At 34.4% G+C, this 14,373-nt stretch overlaps 1 protein-coding gene across 1 annotated transcript; it reads left to right on the top strand.

The window, feature by feature from the left end:
* Window positions 1–10,206: 10,206 nt before the first annotated feature.
* LOC145254734 (histone H3-like) lies at window positions 10,207–11,909 on the top strand. The gene has a single exon (XM_080113468.1). The coding sequence runs from the start codon at window positions 10,251–10,253 to the stop codon at window positions 10,659–10,661; it is 411 nt and encodes a 136-aa protein (XP_079969594.1). The 5' UTR covers window positions 10,207–10,250; the 3' UTR covers window positions 10,662–11,909.
* Window positions 11,910–14,373: the final 2,464 nt, after the last annotated feature.

Raw genomic sequence — 14,373 nt, 5'->3', positions numbered from 1 at the left:
TAATTTTAAGAAAACGCAACTTGTTTACAGTATCACGTCAGCTGTTTTGGCTTGACGATGAATGCCCTGGAAAATCACTTCTGATTAATTGCAAGGAAAAAGCGACACTAATTGCGTAGGAAGTGTTCATTTCTTTGACTTTTTTTTTTTTTTTTTTTTTCGCTTAAGCTGATGTTTGGGCTTGACGAATGTTCAGAAATAATCGCTTCTGATTAATGTTTATCAGTTTTAAAATAACTTTTCTCTTCAGAATTTTTTTTCATAAAAATGCGACGTTAACTGCAGAGCAAATGTAATTAAGTGTGATGCCTTTTTTAACGATAAGTTGGGACGCAATAACATTTAATTCTACAAAAGGCGATATCGGCATCTTTATAAATATTAAGCAAAACATTCGAATAACTAAATTTTTAAAACGATATTTAATGTAAGTTTTAGTGTTAAAACAATATCTAAACAGCATTTAGTTTTATAACTTGCCTCCTTTATTAGCATAATTTAAATATACCCCCCCCAAAAAAAAAGCCTCCCATAACGCGGGTTAGGTGTATCTGTACCTTGTTATATATGTGTATATATATATATATAATATATATATATATATAAAGAAATGGTTTTTATTTTTCGTTTTAAAATCTGAATTTACTCATTGTCTTAATATTTAGATCTTAATTCCTTGTTTCGTCTTAAAATTCAATTTTTTTTTCATTTTGAATTTTGCAAACCCTAACGTTGACAAGTAAAAATGGTTGTGATCTTAATTTATGGTAGGATTTATTTCTTTTGTGCCCAAGAATATTGAATTGTATCGGAGCGATATTTTATGCAAAATAAACATCTTTCCTTTTAATAAAATTAACTTCAGTTGTTGCATTAAAAGTTGTCGCAACGTTTTAAAATAATTTTTATGAAATTACCGCATTTTCCTTTGTAATTTTAAATGTTATTTATTTTATTTTGTAAACTTTTACGTGTCCCAGCGTATTATAAACACCCCCCTAACCTCCTCATAAGAACGGCTTTCGGAATAAACACCCAACCTCTCCATTTTAACGACTTTCGAGGTTGGGAGTGCTTAACATGGTAGGTTGGGGTGCTTATATTATGCAATAGCAGTATCAGAATTTTTGTAGGAATTTTTGACACCCCTAACACGAAACTGCGAATACAATATAAAAATCTCGTAATTTCTGTTAAAAGTGGGTTATTTATTTTCTTTATGGATTATACTTCCAAAATAAACTACAGTTGTTTTAAAAGTAATAAAAATATTTTTTTTTTTTTTTTAAAAACAGTAATGAATTTTCCGAACTCAATATTTTTCAATTTTTAAATTCAATGTTTTTAAATTTTTAAATTTTAAAAATCTATCAATTTTTCTATTGATTCTATTTTTACGATATTTTCAGGGTCAATGTGAAATTTTATGTTCTTTCCAATAAACCGAATATAATATTTTAGACAAACGTTTTTTTTTAAATTCACGCCCCCCCAAGTGTCACCCATTTTCAACTTTCTCTTAAAAAGTAAATAATTAATTTATGGTTAATAGTTTTATATATCACAAATTGAAGAGAAAAGGTCAATAAATAATATATTCAAATTTAAAACAAAAAAAAAATCGCTTTTTTAGAAATTTACCTGTAAAGTCCGAAGTTTAAAACCTTTTTAAAAAAAAAAAAAACACTTTTGTTTTGGTTTTTTTTTTAAATAAAACCTTGGTCCTTACTCCTTTAATTGAAAAAAAAAATTAGGGCTTGAATTACATTTTTCGAGGAGTTATAAGCTTGGAAAGATGGGGTGGAATTATTCACTATTTTCACGAAATTTCTGACACTGCTAATTATGCAAGTCATCAAAATTGCTTTATTTTATTTTTTTTAAATGTTACAAAACTTCGTTTGATTAAAGTAGTTGAATGTTTTTAATAAAAATGAAATATCGTCCTTTGTAAAGTTAAATGTCTCAGCGTCCCAAATTATGGTATTAAAAAAAAAAAATAAACGAATACAAAACCTTAAAACCTTACATGATTTTAATATTATAAACTTTGTTACATTAAAGGCGTCTCACTTGTTGCTAAAAATCACATTTCCTCTGCTATTATCGTCGCGTTTTTAAATAGTCGTTCTGTTTTTAAGCAAACTAATTTGGCTGATTTTTTAGAATAACATTATTTTAAAATGGTAAACGTTAATCAGAAGTGACTTTTCCAGAACATTTATCAAACCAAATATCAGCTGACGTTATATTGTAAACCAACAGACGGAACATGAACTTTAAACATTTTCCATTACATTAAATAAAGGAGTTGAAAAACTTTTTGTCGAGCCCAAATATCTGATGTAATATCGTAAACAAGCTGGCGGTTTATTTTATTCCACTTTCACCCCCACAAACAAGGTAGTGCCACTTTGATGTCAGGGGCTACTATTGGGGGGGAAACAAGTTGCAGTGATACTATGTAGGGAGTTGATCAGCAAGATGTTTGTTTACATTATACTTGAAGTTCTGTGTGTTAACACAGTTGGGAAAGCAGAAATTCAGAAGGAATTTCAACGTCTAGCAGTTCTGGGCAAGAAACTATTGGAGTAAAAAGCTTTCTGGGGATCTGTGTAGGGGTGGGATTTTGCTGTTTGTCGGGGGGTACAAGTGCTTGTAGGTCGTCAGAGCATCCACCATTAAAATACTTGAACCGGCAGAGGGATAGGACAGAGGTTGAAGCTATCGAGTTGGCGACTCTTTTGAATCCTGTCCAGAAAATAGACTATTCGCTGATGCACCAGCTCAAATGTGACAATACTCCATACATGGGCGAATGGTGGCCTTATAGAGGTACAGGATAATTTAAGGTGTAAGTAACTTTCTAGCACGGTAGAGAGAGCCCACCTTGCTCCTAGTATCTGTTCCAATTCATGTTCCCTGTAAACGTTAGGCCGAGGAGTTTAAAAAGTACTTTCAGGTAATGTATCTTTAGCCATAGTTATTGGTGGTTGAAAAGGTTTCTTGCAATTATTGAAGGGAACAAGCTTAGTCTTGGCAGCATTGAACGGTACCATCCATTTTTCACCCCATCCCACTACAGATTGGAGGTCTTTCTCTAGGGTTTCTGTGATTGCCTTGGGTATGTGTTTATTTGTTTTCCCCTCGTGCCTGTTATAGAGCATGGTGTCATCAGCAAATATACCCATCTCAGATCTTTTTAATAAAGGTCCAAGAATCAACCTCTGATGTACATCATCATATATGATGTATATACACCTGCATTTATATCAAATTGTTAATGTAAAACCATCAAGGACAACTTGTTTTCTTCACTTATTAAAGGATTTAATTATGTTAAGTATTCATCCAATATCTCTTCTTAGAAAAAGAGGTTGTAGTGACGAGAAAATGTCATTCTCCACTAGATTGCGTTATCAATTTTATACTCTGTCATAGCAGTACCTCCCCATATATGACGGTAGTACTCCATCTTAGGATGTATCTGGCTTTTTGCAGGTAGAAGATTATGTCAGGAATGAGGTAATTTCTGGTAGAAGGATTCAATCATTTTTTTTTTTATAATGACTTTATTAACAGATTTGATGGAAGTTTTCCATTTCGGGTCTGGGGTGAAAATCTCCCAAGAAGTTTTTGAAAAGTGGGGCTTCTTTCAAGTGGGAGAAAATGAGGATCCGAGCCCTTGGTGGCGAAAAGAGAAAAGTTCTTTTTAGCGCTAAAAGTAATTAATCACTTTTTCTATTAATTTACCACATATTCCACAATCAGAACATAAAGAGAGAGAGAGAGCTCTTGATCATTAATGCTCTTCAATGTATTGCCACAGACAATTGGAAGTGCTCAAAATCCAATGGATCCAAATATCTTTTTTTTTTTTTTTAGTTTTATTTCTAATACAGCGTGTGAATAGTTAGTGTTCACTAACTATGTAAGGTGATGTTAACACTTAAGCTTGTTTTTATGTGTCATGCGTTGTCCCGTATTGATCTGCCCTTTTATTACATTTTTTTCTGGTCTTGTTTCCAAGTTTTGAGAACTGTTTGTAGTGCTCCTAAAATTATTGATATTACAACAATTTCTTTCTTGTTGACGATTATCATATCTGGTCTCCTTGCTTAGATGAGTTTGCCTATTCAATGTAGCCGCCTTCAGCCTCAATACTCAGCGAATGGTGGCGGTCAGGCTGGCTTTGGTATGGGAGGTCATGTTCGTGATGTTCTCGACATATGACCAAACGAAGTAGTCCAGTGGGTTCAGATCGAGGGGGGTAGTGAAAGAAAGGTACAAAGTCGTAGCATTCCTTCTGAAGCCAAACCTGGGTCTCTTTGAACTTGTAGGTCAGCGCCGAGTCCTGCTGCCACATCTAGGGTCTGACAGCAGCCACCTGATTGCACCAGGGAATCACTACTTCAGCACATCCAGGTACACTTTGGTGTTGACTTTCAAACCGACTGAGGTGGTAAGATGTGGCCCTCACTTGAAACCACACCAAAGACCATAATCGTGGGTCGGCCGATGCATTGGGCTGTACCCTCAAGCGTTGAACCGTCCGAATTTGCATTTTGAGGATGCTACCAATTGTCCGGTTGTCATAAGTTGTACAGCGGCGCATCTCTGATCTCGCTCGTTGAACATTGTCTCACTTTCAGACATGATAAAAGGCTCCTAACGCTCTTAGGATTTGTACACAACTGGTCAACTCTAGTAAAAGCGCTGAAAAAAAAAAAAAGGAAATCGATTTTCTTCGAACAGAAATGGAATCATGTCGTCTTTTCTATGTAATAACAACCCCACTTTAAAAACAGAAAAAAAAAGTTTATTTGGATGCCAGAAAGATAGACTGTGTCTTTGGATGTTGCGTTTAGCTAGCGGGTATTTTCAGTGGAAATCATCTATGCTGGACTGTCCAGTAGAGAAAGAGGGGGGGGTTGTCTTCTATGCTTGCTGAGTTCCCTCTGTTGACCGACCATGACTCCCAAAAGGGTTAAAGAAGTTCCTAAGAGGACAGATGGAATCGATATGCCCTGCAAGCTGATTGCTCAATGTGTGGCTGAGTCACTTGGTATGGACATTGATTCACAAGAGAAAATAGATCTTTATTTTATTTTATTTTACTAACATTAACCCCTAAAAAGGTATATCGGCACTAGGACATAAGGGCTACTATTTGAGAACATGTCTAGGAAAAATTAACAAGATGTTGGTTTACATTACATTTAAATTTCTGCGTATCAGTACACTCAGGAAAGCAGGTAGCAGAAAGGGAATCCAAAGCCCAGCTGTTCGAGGGAAGAAACTATTAGAGTAGAAAGCATTTAAGGACCTCAACGGTGAAGGGGTGGGATTCTTTTGTTTGTCGCATATATGTGCGTCGATTGGGCACAATTGCAATGAGTTCATCAGAGCATATTCCACTAAAACATTTGTAAAACAGGCACAGAGATGCAAAATTGTGGCGATGGGACAGGAGCTGGAGCTTAGTTGACAAAGTGGGACATATTAGATTGAAAACTTTTTTGGACTCTATCCAAGATGGAGAAACTAGTAGTAGATGTACCAGCCCATATGTGGTAACAACACTCCATGCATGGGTGAATGGTTGCCCTGTAGAAGCACAGGATAATCTCAGGTGTGAGTAGTTTTCTAACTGGATAGAGGGAACCCACCTTCTTTGCAGCAGCCTTCGCAATGCCCTCAATATATTTGTTCCAGTTCATATTACCCGTGAATGTTAAGCCGAGGAGTTTGAAGGAAGACTTCTTGGGTATTTTATGTGTGACTACTACAAATTACTTTGTGATGCTTAACATTTGAAAGGAATTTTCAAGTCTTTAAACTGTCAAATAGAAAGTTTTTTAAACTGGTTTTAAAATTCGCAGCAAATCGTCACGTAAAGTTTTTTTATGAATAAAGATTAAAACAAAATTACTTTAAAACAAAATTACTTTAAAAATCATTTCATTCAATTAAAAACTAACCTTTTAGAGGATTATTTCTCTATTTTGAGGAGTTCACCAGTTTGGAAGTTTTTAGGGTGTTTGATATTGCTTCTTAAGATATGTTCGACAAATGGATTTTATAAATATGTCGATTTAAACAAAAACAATATTTCGTACTTAATTGTAATGTCGAAAACAGTAATATATCCAAAACTTACGAAAATTCGTTGAATAGAACAACTGCTTTTGTGTTTTAGTAAAAAAAAGTTTATCGCTATAGACAACAAATATTGCAGTCATGAAGAAGTAATTTAAAATATTCGTTCCGGGTTATGTCCCTTGTGTGTAGACTTTTACTGTCTTCTTTATAACATCTAAGGAAACTGCAATTTTACCCAATTTTCATTTAAAAATATTTTTAACTATAAATAATTCTCTACCCGATGAATTTTCGTAATTTTTGGATATATTACTATTTTCGGCATAACAATTAAGTACGTGATATTGTTTTTAACTTAAAACGACATATGTAAAAAAAATCAATCTGTCGACTGTATCCTTACAAGCACCGTTTTGATTTGGGCGAGATATGTTGGGGGTGAGCTGCTTTCGGAGAACTACTTCCAGTGAAAAAAGGTTTATAATTAAATGTGAGAAAACGAAAGACATGTCGTACGGTAAACAAAACACAATAATGAGTTCAGATGAAATATATTCACGAAAGTGATATCTATATATATAAAAGCGAAAATGTGTATGTATGTTTGTGTATGTATGTATGTTTGTGTGTCTGCTAAAAACTTTCGACAGACACAACAAAAATTCACAAACTTGGTCTCATATGAAAGCCCCATCTTCCGGACGACAAATATCGAAAAATTGGCCCAAAGTAACCATCAGAAGTGCGCCAACTGATCGATTTTCTGCAGAGGGGGGGGGGCAAAAAAAAAGTGACATTTTAATGTTAAACATTACATATTTTTAAATCGATTTATAACTGCCCCAAAAAATACGGCCGCCAACTCTTCTACATAAAGTATACACGCGGCCGTTTATTTTGGGTCAACTTGTATTTAAAACCCGCTGAGTCATGTCACGTGATCTTGACGTCATCAACCTCTAATGGCGGTCTGAATTTACAATTTAAAAATGTTGTTATCGGTAAAAAAAAAATAATTAAAGCTAAACTATGAACTTCTACGTTATGCCAACGTAACCAAAGTTATTACCACATTCAAAATAGGTAGATACGATAGTTAAACGAAAAATAAAGCCAAGCCAAACATGTGAACTAAAAAAAAATACGCTTACAAAAAATATTAACGATCGAAGTTTGTTTTTTTAAATAAAAACAGCCAGACGCCATTTTCCAGTTTTTAGAGTACGGCAGACGAAGTGAAAGAGAGAGAGAGAGAGAGAGAGAGAGAGAGAGAGAGAGAGAGAGAGAGAGAAAGAGATGTCTAGACAGAAAACGAGAAAAACGTTAACTTTTTCACCCCGAAATCGACAATTTTCGACAGGGGGGAGGGTCAACAACGCATGCGTCAGATGACGTCATGACGTCGTGACCTGATTTACTTTAAATAGTTAATAAACCAAACAAACTTTAAAGACGTCGCTTTAGCTCAGTTAGTTAAGCCCTTGGTTCATTATCTAAACGTTTTGGGTTCGAATCGTGGTGTGAGTTGTTTTTTTTCGATTTTTTTTAATTTAAATATTGAACCCTGTATTATTTAAGCCATTTTTCACGTAACGTTCGTTCATTTTTCTGTTTTAATCGTTCGTTTGCCTTACGTTATTTTTTTGTGTGTGTTTTAACCCCCCCCCCCCCGCTTAATTAAAACGTTGTTTTCTTTTGCTACTTCGCTTATAACAATGCTTACATCGTCATCGTCGTCGTAACGCTCGACGACTTTCAAACATCTTTTACTTCTGGCTGGCCGATTTTATTTTCAAACTTCGCCTCAGGAGTTCGGCTTCGATCCTACCCCCCCCCCCCGGCTTCTTTTTTATTTAACACCACACACCCCTACAAACACCAGGGCAACGCCGGGTACCCCTCGCTATTTTTATATACGTTTAAAATAGAAGGAATACATCAATAGGAAAACATAAGATGTTCATTAATAGTTTTAGAGTCGTTGTAAAAACAAGGGGGTTCATTAGTTAAGATATCAAAGAAGTCGATGGCTTAAGAATCGTGCATTATTACAGCAATCAGAAAACCATAATCAAAATTTTCCGCTCAATTATATAAATTATATTTTTATATTTTATTAAAAGTTATTAATAAGAGTCAATAGTCATTGTTTTATATTAGAAAGAAAACTTATAAAGGTTAGTAATATTTCAATATGCATTGGTTATAAGTGGGCAAACGATAACAAAAAATGTCAAGCAGTTTGTGTGTGTGTGTGTGTGTTTTTTTTTTTTTTAAATTTTCTTCCTTTGAAGATTATAATGCTGAGTATGAGGCAGCCAAACCAGCTGCCAACATTGCCCTGCTTAATTATGAAACGGACCGAGAGCACTTTTTAGTATCCTCGTTGCTCCCTTAAGAGCAATTGTTTGGATCTCTTGTGCACTTCAAGTTCTTCTTCATAAGCCATGTGGCACCTATAATAACTGGTATGATTGATATCTCCCTCAGATTCCAATTTCTTTTCATATCATACAGGAGACCTTGATATTTGTTCTGTTTCTCCCTTTCAGCTCTGTACAGACCTCCATCATTAGGGACACTCACTTCAACCAAGGTGGCCAATCTCGTGTGTGCGTTTGTGTGTGTGTGTGTGTGTGTGTGTGTGTGTGTGTGTGTGTGTGTGTATGTGTGTGGACACGTCAGTAAGCTCAAAGCCCGACGCAGGGGCGCTGGGCCCTGGGGACGCAGGTGTTGGGGTGCAGAGGTTTAAATGGAATTAAATCTCTTTGCCCCAAACAAAATAATAACAAAAAAGAACGAAACAGAACGAAACTTCCTTCTGATTTAAATGCACCACATTTATTTTTCAACAAAAACAACAAGATGAATAAACAAAGGTCCGATCGGTAAAAGTTCTTTTGAAGTCATTATGATTAAAATGTTAGGTGAAAGTCCTTCGTGGAATTAATAAGTTTAGAAGGTTAAGTCCTGTGTGAAAATAATAAGATTAATTTAAAGTTTGTGTTTTTTCTGGCAAAGTTGTCCTTACTTAAAAGTCCCATGAGGAAAGTAATTCGTTGTTATTAATTAGAAAATGTGCGGAATGGATGCGTGTGTGCATAAGTGATTTTTGAGTGTCTGCGTGGCGTGTGTAATCATGGTGTTGACGGCTTCGGCAGCGACGATATTATGAAGATGAAAGGCATGTTCTCGTGTGTCGTCGAAGCGAGGAGAAAGGAAGAAGACAGAAGTGACTGAATGAACGAAATAAATTCCTTGAATTAATTCTAGAAGACTGTTTGATGCGTTTTTATATATTTTGGGCTCCAAAAACAAGATTGCTACTATTTGCTGATATTTTGGTTTTTGGAAAAGCGTTAAAAAGACAATCTTCTGAATTTTCTCATTAATCGCTTGTGTAACGTGATACTGTCATCAACTACGTCCGCCAGAAATATGTTCATTTTACTTTTGTTGTTGTGAGAAAAGTGTGCGGGTGTATTTGAAATTGTGCCGTTGCTGGAGGAATTTATTTCTGTGCAAAATGCGCTGATAAATTGAAATGAATAAAAGTTCGTTTATTTGCGCTCGCGCGTGTGTGTGTGACTGTACAAGGTCAGCTGTCTTCGGCTCAACTGGTTTCTTTAAGAAAAACGTGTCTTTTTAAGGGATCAAAGTGATCCCAGAAAGGCCATTTCTGATAAACTTAGAAAATTCTTTGATTGGTCCCAAATATAATTGTTTGTTTTTATTTAGGATAGTGCAAACGATGTGCGCACAAACCAGTTTAACCAATTTATTTTGGACGCCGAAGTGTAAAGGTCGGCGGTCACAACTTTTTTTGTGAAAATATTTTAAGTTTCTTTCATTCATTTTCCTCGTCAAAAAATAAATATTTTTTTTAATAATAAAATACGGTGAGTGTTTTTCTTGCTTTAAAAAATGTTTAATTTTTTTTGTTGCAATGCTGTATAAAGTTGAACTGTAGATCACGTGACCTTCTTGATTAATGAGAATGCGTGAAAATTTGCATTCTTTTTTCTTTCAACCAATGAACTGTGAACCGCGCAAACTTTAAACCTACCCTCCCAATACCAACTTAACTATAAATAAACCATGCACACAGATTTCGGCCTCGTTTTCATGATCTTTATTCTCCTGAAGAAATGGCTCGTACCAAGCAAACCGCTCGTAAATCTACCGGAGGCAAAGCTCCTCGTAAGCAGTTGGCAACCAAGGCCGCCCGCAAAAGCGCCCCAGCGACCGGAGGTGTTAAGAAACCTCATCGTTATAGGCCCGGAACCGTCGCTCTTCGCGAAATCCGGCGTTATCAAAAGTCCACCGAGCTCCTCATCAGAAAACTTCCCTTCCAACGTCTTGTGCGTGAGATCGCCCAGGATTTCAAGACCGATCTCCGCTTCCAGAGTTCCGCCGTGATGGCACTTCAGGAGGCCAGCGAGGCTTATTTGGTTGGTCTCTTCGAAGATACGAACTTGTGTGCCATCCACGCCAAGAGGGTTACCATCATGCCGAAAGACATCCAACTCGCTCGCCGCATTCGTGGCGAGAGAACATGATTTCTTTTAGTCTAAAAACTCTGGTTCTAGCATAATCTTTGAACCTCTTTCGTATTCAAAATATAAACCTTACCAGTGTCTTTCAATCACTTTCAGAGTTGCAACTTTTCGGAAAGTTGCACCACGTGCGCGATTATCCCTGTACATTTAATGTTTTTTTTTTTAACTTTCATAAAAGGTTTCATGACTTTTTCTTAAGGATCCGAGTTTGCGGGTAATTTACTAGTTTAACTATTATTCTTGAATGTTTGCACATGGGCGACTTAAAACAAACTACACAGCCTCGCAAACACATTGTAATTCTAACCTCAAGTTTTTAGCTTGACGTAAACAATGTGGAAACTAAGCGATAAAATGGATTCATTTAAATATTTTAACTTTTCCTAATTAAAATCTAATTAGGATTATATATGTAAATATAAACCTGTGTGTATGCTACAATAATCGCAGTCTAAACAGGAGTCTGCGCCACTTTTTTCTTAAATTGATTTTTAGTCTTAAACTTCATGTACATAATGTTCTTAAACACTAATCTTAAATGATTACAGCGGACAAATTAGCGCAAATTTGAACACCGAACATTTTCCAAACTTTTCTGTATATATTTTTAAAACCAGGATAAAATCTCTCGTATCAGATGTGCTTTTTAAATTTTTATTAATTGAATTTATATTGAGGGAGGGGAATAATGTATGTAACCACATTTGTATACAACCACCCCCTTGATCACTTCCTAATTTTCTTAAATTTAAACTTTTAACGAACCAAATCGATACTTGTTGCATCTTTCTCTCGCACAGAACAAATCGTTTTGGTTGAAACATGAAATTTTCACTGCATTCGTGACCGTTTTATGTGTATTATCTTCGATTTTTTTTCTTTCTTAAAGCGATTATCGAGGTTGCAATACTTCAAGTTTAAAACGTTGCATTTTTTTTTTTTTTTTTTTTTTTTTTTTTTTTTTTTTTTTTTTTTTTTTTTTTTTTTAACTTTTTTTTTAGTAAAAAGTTAACTGTAGGCAACGAATGTTCCCAGCGGCAAGATCAGTTGCTCTTACCTTAACTTTTGAAATATAATTGCATTTTTATATAAACCTATTCCGGTATTTTCTCACGTCTCCATAATTGCCGCCTCACCAAATGCGAAAATTGAAATACAGTTTATAAAATATACGAATCTGAATATCCGCGATTGGTGACTGTTATCTGCATTTCGATAAAGATAGGATACCGATGCTTCACGTCTCCATATGGTAGTTCAACTCTTATTGGTTTAAAATAAACGCGTTAAAATACTTGGGTTTGTTTTACAATCCATAGGTATGAAAAATTGGTAAAAAATTCTGTTCCCAAAGTTAATTTTCTTCTTGGCTGGATAAGGTTTTAATTTTACTTTTTGATTCGGTTTGAAACTGAAGTGTTCAGCGCCAAAGAAAAAATGGCCGCGACCCCCCCCCCTTTCGAAGTCCTGATAATGAATTAAAAGTAAATGGTAGAAATCCACCCATGACACTAACATGTGAGTGGGGTTTCTCTACCACAATTATATCAATGTCGAGACTTCACAGCCATTTTGTTCCTGTTCTCGCGCAGTGCTGAACGTTACTTGCTTTTCGAACCGAATAAACATTGAAAACTTTTTTCATACGTCGGTGGATTGTAAAACAAATTCAAATACTTTGACTTCTTTTGTATTTTTACGTAGAAAAATAACATTGCTTTTGGTAACATTTGTATATTTACTTCAACGTATATTTTGATTCAAGATTAGTCAACAAAAGGGAGCGGAAGTTGAAAATAATTTTCTCTTACCAAAGAAAATTAAATGCGTCAACCAGCATAGTTTTCAGTTTAACTTTTTCCACTTCCCAAATTAAATAAATATTTAATTTTTAAATGACACAAATGGTATTTGTCATGTCAAAATAGAAATTGCAAGAATTACGAAAAACTACAGGAATTAAACCTGACACTTTCAATGAAAACGTCTCAATTTCTCGTATGATATAAAAATGAAGTTTTCTTTTCTTTTAAATGAATGGAATTTATTCTCGGCAAAATAATTTTCTAGAAAAAAATGCATGTTTTAATGAATTTAAGTTTGAACTTTCTTTTCGTCAGTTTACTTTGTTCCCAAACAAGTTTCCATTTTCGAAATGGGTCAAGTAATTATTTCAACGAAAATATTTCGAAGAAATGAATTCTAAACATTGCCATCCCATAATTCTATTTTTAACTGCAGTTTTATTTCTACCGTATCCCGTAATAGCGGCACACATGTAGCTATGCGAAAGTTCCGTTTTAGTATAGATATTATTGTGGTCTCTTTATCAATCCTCCGTCATTGGCTCATGGGAGATAACTCAAGTTTACTAAACGATTCTCAAGTCTTCATACGAGAATTTCGGACGTTAATTTGAGTTACTTTTAAGAAAACGCAACTTGTTTACAGTATCACGTAAACTGTTTTGACTTGACGATGAATGCCCTGGAGAAGTCACTTCCGCTTTTTTGCAAGGAAAAATCGACGCTAATTTCATAGGAAGTGTTAATTCCGACCTTTTCTTTTTAAAGAAAAAGCAACTTCGAGAAATTGTAAGGAAAAAATATGCGTTCAACTTTTATAAGAATAAAAGCTCGTTTGCATAAAAATGCGACGTTAATTGCAGACGAAATGTAATATTTAAGTTTTTTTTTTTTTTAATATAAATATTAAGCAAAACATTCGAATAACTAAATTTTTAAAACTTTAATATAACGGTTTTATAGTGTGATTAAAACATTAACAGCATTATAGCTTTATAACTTGCCGCTTTTATTAGTTTAATCTAAATATAAAAATCTCAGAAATACCCGTCCACAACGCGGGTTAGGTATATCTGTACTTATATATACCTAAAAATAAATCGGTTTCTATTTTTCGATTTAAAATCTGAATTTACTCATTGTCTTAATATTTAGATCTTAATTCCTTATTTCGTCTTAAAATTCATTTTTGTTTTCTCCATTTTTAATTTTGCAAACCTTAACATTTACAAGTAAAAATGGCTGTAATCTTAATTTATTTTGATTTTGTTGAAAGCTAGCTGACATCATCTTCATGGAAGGATTTATATCTTATATTTATGGCCAAGAATACTGAATTGTATTGGAGCGATATTTTATGCAAAATAAACGTCGTCTCCGTTTCCTTCAATTGTTACATTAAAAGTAGTCGCAGTGTTAAAAAAAAATTCCAAATCTTATGAAATTACCGTCGCATTTTCCTTTATAATTTTAAAGATTTTTTTTAAGCGAACCAATTTGGCTGATTTTCAGAATAACATTTTAAAATGATAAACATTAACCAGAAATGACTTTACCAGAGGATTTATCAAACCCAAATATCAGCTGATGTGATATGGTAAACCAACATAGACGGAACCTGAACTTTAAATATTTTTCCTTAAATTTTAAGTTGCTTCTTCTAACAAGACGTCCAAGAAATAACAATTTCTCTGCAATTAGCATCACCTTTTCCTTTTTATTGTATTTTTGTTTATAATGTTAAAACTGTTAAATAAAATAAAGAAGTTGAAAAAAAATTTTTCTTCGTGCAATTAATCAGGTTCTTTTTCAGGACATCCGTCGTTGAGCCCAAATATCTGTTGATGTAATATTGTAAAAAAGCTGGCGTTTTTTATTTATTTTTATTCCATTTTCGCCCCCACAAT

This window comes from Euprymna scolopes, chromosome 30 (assembly GCF_053919585.1).
Source record: "Euprymna scolopes isolate OS-2025 chromosome 30, ASM5391958v1, whole genome shotgun sequence".
Taxonomy (NCBI): Eukaryota; Metazoa; Mollusca; class Cephalopoda; order Sepiida; family Sepiolidae; genus Euprymna; species Euprymna scolopes.
Note: the sequence above shows the minus strand (reverse complement) of the source record. Positions and strands in the feature narration are given on the sequence as shown.

Bases quoted from the DNA above. Each gene is read 5' to 3' on its own strand.
- LOC145254734 (XM_080113468.1), top strand. From the start codon at position 10,251: ATGGCTCGTACCAAGCAAACCGCTCGTAAATCTACCGGAGGCAAAGCT.